Source organism: Rutidosis leptorrhynchoides, chromosome 6 (genome assembly GCF_046630445.1).
Source record: "Rutidosis leptorrhynchoides isolate AG116_Rl617_1_P2 chromosome 6, CSIRO_AGI_Rlap_v1, whole genome shotgun sequence".
Lineage (NCBI taxonomy): Eukaryota > Viridiplantae > Streptophyta > Magnoliopsida > Asterales > Asteraceae > Rutidosis > Rutidosis leptorrhynchoides.
The window spans coordinates 372153616-372162325 of NC_092338.1; the positions used below are offsets into that span (position 1 = coordinate 372153616).

Sequence of the window (8710 nt, forward strand, 5' to 3'; positions counted from 1 at the left end):
CGTACAATCATGAGGTCTTATTAACATAAATATAAATGTTAGTGAAGTTAATAAGAGTTAGATTACAGAAAATATAATTCAGGTGGTATAACCGACCATATATAACTTAAATAACATAAATATAAATGTTAGTGAAGTTAGTAAAAGTTAGATTACAGAAATATAATTCAGGTGGTATAACCGACCATATATAACTTAAATAACATAAATATAAATGTTAGTGAAGTTAGTAAAAGTTAGATTACAGAAATATAATTCAGGTGGTATAACCGACCATATATAACTTAAATAACATAAATATAAATGTTAGTAGTCCAAAATTTGATATATTCGAGTCTGAAAATTATTAATAATTTCATACCTTGATTAGTGATTCGTGATCGTTTGAGATATCTTTTAATTACACTAAGCTTTTCGTGCTGATAACGTGTTATAATTCAGTAAGCTTATAACTACCTTTAATGGTTATAAGAACAAAGAGAGAAAAAGAGAGAAGAAGGAGAGAAGAAATATTGATATTGATATTTCAAGAGAAATGGTGCACCTTAAATGATTACCATATAAAATATTACTATGCAAGAAATATAATAATAATAAAATTAACATCCAATCTAGATATTTTATAACACAATCTAGATATTTTATAACACTAAAGAGATTACAATAACCTATATTTATAGAACTGTAGACAACAATTGCTTAACAAAGTAACATAATCATATAATGACAAACCAAGCTGAACTAGATATATACAAATTAATCTAAATTCTTTGAAGGTTTACTTGAACAGGGGTGGTAAATGAAGAGATTCAATCACGTATGACGGGTTCAACTGTGAAGGATATGATAGGGTACAAATGATCCTTAAACCAAAAATCAGGAACAGTTGTACTTTAATGCCAAAAGTTAAACATGAATTATAATCACAGCTGAGACATTCAAATTGCATGAAAGGCACCACATAATACAAATACAAACCAAGCATGAAAACCTAAGAACAGTGACATCAAGGATCTAAAGGATAAATAACCTCATTTAACAGTAACTAATTAAGGGTGGTTAATGCAGCACAAGGATTCGAAAAGTATATACTACAAATGATGTCTTAACTGACAGTAAATTAAACGATTTCAGTTCAAGGGAACATGAGTTTTAACAAGTTTCTTGATACTAATTAGTAAACTAAAAGCACATATGATTATAGTTCCGGAATCAATTATCGAAACAAGAAACTAAGCATCCAACGCTCAAATAAGGCCAAAACGTCTCATTATATACTTACTTCTAAAGGGCGAAATTGGAACCGACAACAACTCATTAAAAGACACATTCTTGTCATTTCAATTGGCTTTCTCCTCAACAGCAAGTAAATCTGCCTGCGGGCCATTTGTTTCGTTGGATGATATAGTAACTTCATGGGAAATGGCTTCTTTTCTATCTTTGGAGTCGGAGGGCAATTTGGTCTTTTCAGAAGGTAACCTAGGAAGAGATTTCCTTACTGGTTTCTTGGTTGGAACAGATGTGATACTTTTAGCAACAGTAGGCTTGTTGTTGGTTAGTGACGACTTCTTTTCATCCAAACTTAACCGTGCAGCAGGTCGAAAACCGTTTCCATTACTTGTTTCCATTTCAGCTGAATCCTTTTTCCGTCCAAGTTTCGGTGACTTGGCACGTGTTGTAGGAATCTACATCAATAACAACCACGTGTGTTAAACCAGAAGGACAACTATACCCATAGGGCATTTACGTTTTGAACACATTTTTTGTCAAGGTTGAAAAAGGTGTGAAACGGAGACGAGTCAGTCAACACCTTGAAAGGTCAAGTCGGTCGAAATTGGGTCAAAATGGGGTTGAGACGGACGTTGACCAACGTTGACTTCTATAAATAAATATATTAAATATAAATACTTCAAACATACATATTTTAAAAATAAATTATTTACAAATAAGATGATGTGGTGTTAATTTTAATAATATATAGGGTTTTTATAATGTTTTTTACATTGATAGTGTATTTATTAATTCATATTTAAAAGATAGTACGTAAGTTGAGTTTTCCCAACTAATTTTTGAATGGGCTTGGGATTTTTGTTTACACTAGAACAAGGCCAGACAAAAAAGCTGACTTGTGACCGACGTTACCAACTTTGACATGATTTTGACCTGACTTTTTAGCGTTGACCGACTAATTAGACGGTTGAGCGAAACAGGAAGGGCTAGTCACCAAACCGCCGCAACCACCGTTTGCAACCATGCTTTTTGTATTATTAATAGTACTCAGAGTTGTTTTTCATGTAGTTATTAATTAACTATCATTCTCCAGAAATCAGTTCATATGAGGTAGTTTGTTTGACAATTAAAGTCATATTATGTCGAGTAACGATAAATAGAGATTGCTAATTAGTAAGTTGTACAAAAACATACCTTCTTTAACTCTGTCTTAGGAGGAGTTTCACGATAAAAAGTCGGCATAGGTGTTGCTTTGAACATAAGGCTCTTTCGTAACATTTTAATCTCAGCCTCTTGATGTTCCTACCACAACCAAAAATAATTTCAACAACATAACTTTAATTTATAGCCAACCACTTTAATAGGTAGCCATAAATTAACTTTACCTTAGATTTTGCTTGTAATGTACTTTTTTCCTCTTCTTTAGCATGGATCTTCTCCTCCAGTTTAGAATAGAACTGCCAAAAATAAAGAGCATTTCAAGTTTCCGAGAGTCAAACATGCTTATTTGACACAAAAGTCAAAAGGTCAACAAGTCACACCTCTTTCCGTTTTTCAGCTCTTTCGTTACACCTAAAACTAAAACTATAGGCAGGCAGTGTGCCCAGTCTTTGTGGCTTCTCATCTCCTGTTGTGGAGCTTCTATTCAAGTTATTAAGGACAAAAGGAGTTTAACAATCTTACTTTGACTTTAAATGTAAAACACACTAAAATTCAAATTTGATACGACTATGTATCTTTCAGAAACAAGTGACATAAAAGAGAAATTAAGTAATTCGCAACATAATAAATCCGAAGGAGCTAACTTTAAAATATGATTTATAAATATAAGTTTGCTCGGAATTGTCACCACCATATTGAAACCAAATTGTGATACATTAGTGACAACTCATATCAATCTGAATTATGGTTGTAAAAATCGCTACTTGGGGAGTACTCGATCGAGACTTTTTAGGGAGTACTCGGCAACTCGAGGAGTATTCGGATGTTAACCAAGTTTGACCTTAACTTAGACCGTGTTTTTTTGACTAATTTTCCGAGTAATCCCGAGTTTTGACCAAGTTTGACCGAATACTCAGCTGAATACACTTGGAGTTGCAAAAACCGAGTACTCATTGAGTAATTCCGAGTTTTGAAACACATCAGAAAATTCAACTAGATCACAAATGCCAGATGCATCAGAAATGTTAGTGTAAGAAAAAAAAACATATATAAATGTGTAGCTTAGACAAATCGGATACTCAGAAGAATGTGCTCTTCCGTCGGTTGTACTTCCATGAACTATTTTCGTTGATTTCACTTTAATTTTCTCCCTGTATTATGAACATAATATCACAAATCTTGAAAAAACCTATTTAATCAGTGAACAAATGCTAAGAAGGTGCATGGATGTGCATGTTTAAAACTGACAATTGATATTCAGTTTTTAGTTATTAGAAAAATTAATTTTGATGCAGAATCTTATTGTGATTATATGATCAATTAGAAGTTGACCGAATATCTGGCTCTGCAGCATAATGATAATATATGAAAACCTTTTTCTTCAATGATTAAAATAATTGAAAAAAGCACATCAAAATTTAAGTATTTACAACATGACATTTTATTACCACCAATTATGTAATAATGATCATTCAATATTTCAACACATTTTCAATAAGACGTAGATACATGAACAAAGAACTTAGTAGCACAGTATAGGAGTAACTAAAACGTACTTGACACCTTCGGGTCGCGCCACATTTGCAGTAGACGTTGCAGAATCCACCTTTCCTGGCTGCAGAAGCAAACGGTTTAACTTAATGAAAAAACGTTAACCATTTGAACAAACTCGAGATCAGTTTATGAAAAAAGGATTATACCTTGGAAAGGGGAACCTTAGCTTGAACCGTTGAGGGTTTCGGTTTAACACTCTTCTTCTCGTTAGCGACTGATCCCCGTTTAACAGAAGTAGCTTTTTTCCCATCTGTACCTTCAATTTGGTTATCATTATCGTTTTTGACACCTAAACTATTGTCCGTAACATTTTCACATTTGGACTGAACAGGTAACTCTGTATCTTTCACTTGAAGCTCCTGACAGTAAAACATCATATACCCAATTTAATATAAATAACAAGAAAAATAGCTGAGCATCAAGAAATGGGGTCCAATTCTAGTAGAGTTGTTATGAATAACAAAACGAATAAACCCTTCTTAATACCTTAAAACCATCAAGATCCTTGTTTTCTTCAACATGTTCATCATCAAGAGAGTCGTTAAAATTCCCATTTCCTTCGTTACTTTCGTTATTATAGTTAGGAATTTTTGCTATGATTTCCGTAGAATTATCTTCCTCGTCGTAATGTGAAAACTCTTCACGAACCGCATCATGACCGCTCCCATTTCCAGAAACAACCATTATTTCGTCAACGTCCACCATAGCTACACATTTCAAAGTTTTAGTATCACTAATTAAACTCAACAAGAAAAAATCTTTCTAATATATTAATCGTTATTTCATCAACGTCCGCCGTAGCTACATAATACTCTAACTAGGATTGATACTTATGTCGCCAATGAATCGTTCCAAACACATTATACTGTAAAGCAATGCCTTTCATTATATGTAAATATTATGTGGAAACTAACAATATATACTTACAAATTCATATATTCTTTACTTCTTGATCCAATAGATACAACAGTAGCATCAGATTCAATAAATAAACATACTTACAAATGAATCCCAAACCCTAATTTACATTTCTTCATTTCCCCCCAAATATTTAGCAATACTAAAGACAAACTTCATAGCAAAACCAATCACTTCAATAAACTAAATATAAACAAATAAATAATATATCAATCACAAAACTATAAAAAAAAATAAAAAAAATTTACTCTTTAATCAAAATCTACACAAAATACATCCACCCAAAACTAGATCTTCAAATATATAAACAGATCCACTGTTCTATCTTATACAACTCAATGCAAAACCAAATCATAAGATTCCAAATCAATTTACAAATTACACAGAAACAAACTAAACCCTTCATTTAAAATCACACATTTTCAAGAGAGGAAGTACTAAAAATTGACCCAAAGTAACATAATAATGCTCACCTTAGAGTAGCAGACTAAGATCAAAAGTCCATGAGATGAAAAGGGGTTTTTGTGAAGAACCCTAGAGACGGATCTTTGGAACAAATTTAGAATCTTTTTTTATCTTTTTTTAGTTTGAAATAAAAATGGAAAAGGGGTTTGTGAGTATTGTCTGTGACTGCGTCTCACTAAAATCTTTTTTCCAGGTCACTTAATATAAAGACTGACTGTAATGTAATGAAAAAAGAAATAAATATACGTGTATAGATAGATATAGATATAGAGATACACGTATATACACAGTGGAAAATAGGGGGAGATTGGAATCTGGTGGAGCGTCGGTGATTAATGTTAGTTGCGATCAGTAAATTGCATAATGCCAGGTGGACCAATCACTTATCATCCAAGTCTTGTATTTAAATCCAACGGTGGGTAAAAACACCTTCGCATATATTCCTTTTTACTCGGTATTATGTACGGTTAAATTAATTAATTAATATAAATATATGAAGACCGACTTTTTTATAAAAAATTATGCTAAATACAAATTAAAAATAAAAATAAAAATTAAAAATATGATTTAAAGATATATGTTAAATACTCCTTATTAGTGTGTTTGATAAAAGTAACTTGTAAATCAGTTGAAAATTGAAATTTGAGGTGTTAAATATACTTTTTTTTTCTAACGGTTATATCGGCATCATCAAGAGGGACTTAACTATATTCGTGATCATATGTCACCCACACATACGTTATGAGGAAATCTAATTTGCGATGACGTTGGAAACTCCTGCTTGAAGTGAGAATTGAACATGATTTGTCAGTACCTCAAGTTGAATCCCACCTCATACCACTTAAGTTAAAGTTTCGGTTTCAAGTTAAGAAAATTAAGTTGATTTGGTTGATATGTGATCATCAAAATAATATTTCGAACTAATATTTTGGAAGTCCTTTATGTACCACTTACATATATAAATTTCGATTTATCCAACACAAGATAGACTCGCCTACTTTGTTATGTCTAACTCATAACAGAGAAACCAACTAACGTGTTTGACATGTCTAACTGGTTGAATTTACACGGGTTGTATTAAGGTCAGCGGTCATCGAGTTGAGGGGTTTTTCTCTCACATGTCGCGATGGTAGCCAAATAGTTGGGGGTTATGGAGCATAAAGTAGAGGTCACGAGTTCATTCTTAGCCTCGAGTATCTTTAAGCATGGGTTATGCGTTTTTCTCTCTCATATGTTGATCGTAAAAGTGGTCGGTGTGGAGCCGCCAGAGAGCCAGTTTTACAACCCCCCCCCCCCCCAGCAGTCATCGAGTTATGATCAGAAATTTCAACTCCTTTATCAATTTTGTGTTCGGATCAGAAAATTCCACCTTAGGGTATCTACAAGAAGTCGATAAATATGAGTTAAGATTACTATCCGACAAACTATCATCCATTGACATATATACATTATATTTATGTTATAGAAAATTACGCAAATCGATGAGGTTTCCCTATTTTCGCGTTGATCGTTCATAAACTTTTTATTTTGCATTTCTAGTCCTTATTTTGTAAATTTTTCATGGATCACTCCATCTAATAGTCGTTAATTTCTTTGTTAATTCGCGTCACATTTCAAGCACATAAGAGTAAAATAATCATTTTAGTTCTTTTTCGTACCTTATATCTTCCTTTTCTTGTGTTCCCTTATCTTGTTATACAAAAACATTACATTTGTAGCAAAACCTAATGGACAACTAAATTGCTATCAACTTCGTTAAATTCATTCTTCTCCCATCTCTCTCTTTACAAAAATACACAAGCTTTACCTACAATTTTTTCACAATAATACAACCCCTATTTATTTTGTGACTGTTTCTGACATTTTCTTTAGTTATCTCAATATATGTTGTTAGTGCAATTTAAACCCGAAATCTCTTATAAAGATATAAAGAATCTCATCCACTAAACTATTTTGTAATGGTTAAGATTAGAAGTAGAAGGATGTGTATATGTAGGTTGGTTTGGACAATTGGACAAAGTAAATTGTAATTGACATTAAATGTTGTTGGGAGTGCAAAGTTGTTTAAACAATAGTCAATGATGCAGTTACAGCTGCTTTCGCGATTGGGAAGATTTACCTCGCGGTTGTGAGGGAGGAAGCAGAAGTTCTGGATGCCCCGATCACAAGCTCGCGATCGCGAGCCCATGTGCAGCTTATATCTCGCGATCGCAAGAGACACGTTGAACGCCCATAATTGGAACTTGTTTTGGACCCCTTGTTGAATTGCAATTCTAACTCGTATAGCACTATAAATAACCCCATACGTAACATGTAAATTGTACCTACGAATTTTAATAAAAAAAAATCTCTTTAGTTTGTCGTAGACTAAAGCAATCACATTGATTGCATATAACCACATTATATTATCGTGTTATTTACGTTATGGCATTCCTTCTTTGAGTTCACTTATAATTTTTTGTTTATTGTTCGTGAGTTGATAACTTGAGGTTGTCAAGTCTTGTTAGGACTTGCTAATCGTTCCTAATAAATGGTTTATGACATCAAAATCACAATATTGGTGATGGGTCAATATGTTTGATTACAAACCTTAAAAAATTAATATCCAGAAGTACAGTGTACTCAAATACCTCGTCCTTGAAAGTTATTTGTTTAAATGTCAGTTTTCTTCAATTGTATGAAATAAAGAAGCTTTTTCATGGATGATAATAAATAGAATATTAATAGTGTTTATGAAAATATAAATTCACACCACACATGTCGGGACCATGTGATAAGAGTCTTGCTCAAAAGGGTGGTACTTGTATGATCACACTTGAAGTGGAAATAATGAAAAGAAGTTAGCATCTTATTATGTCAAGTCGTGTCCACTAATGTGATCACGATTTGTGTCATCTATTCCCGACACATATGTAGGGACGATGTGTATTTCAGACACGTGACACATATATAATCGGGTGAGTAGCTCCGCACCATGTTAGTGACTCCTTTACTTATGTTCATATTTATTTTTTCCCGTCAAATGTATTCATGGAGTCAGTCATATTGCTTCATCATGATATGATATGATGAGAGAGCAACAAAAGTATGTCCCAACGATACTCCATTTAGACCATTTGTATCGCAAGCTCCTCAACGGCGTTGGCATCTAGGTGGCAAGCCCAAAACGCCGGAAGGTGGCCGTATCGCCGCGTTGGACCACCGCGTTTTGGAGGCGTTCCGGTGGCTCCAACGATTCATTCAACGTACGTTGTTTATTTTTTATCATTTTTTATTATTATAAAAATATTATTTTTATCCCTTTTTTAATATTTACCCAATTATATTTTGACACATCACCACAATATTCCTAACCAACACCAACATCCAACACCACCACTAC

The 8710-nt window shown here is 33.1% G+C and overlaps 1 protein-coding gene across 1 annotated transcript; it reads right to left on the minus strand.

Annotated features, from left to right (window-relative positions):
• Positions 1-1051: 1051 nt before the first annotated feature.
• LOC139852995 (uncharacterized) lies at positions 1052-4650 on the minus strand. The gene is made up of 8 exons (XM_071842350.1): positions 4432-4650; positions 4092-4304; positions 3948-4006; positions 3471-3542; positions 2772-2871; positions 2616-2687; positions 2425-2532; positions 1052-1685 (listed from the first exon to the last, which is right to left on the minus strand). The coding sequence occupies exons 1-8, from the start codon at positions 4648-4650 to the stop codon at positions 1341-1343; spliced, it is 1188 nt and encodes a 395-aa protein (XP_071698451.1). The 3' UTR covers positions 1052-1340.
• Between the last annotated feature and the right edge of the window lie 4060 nt (positions 4651-8710).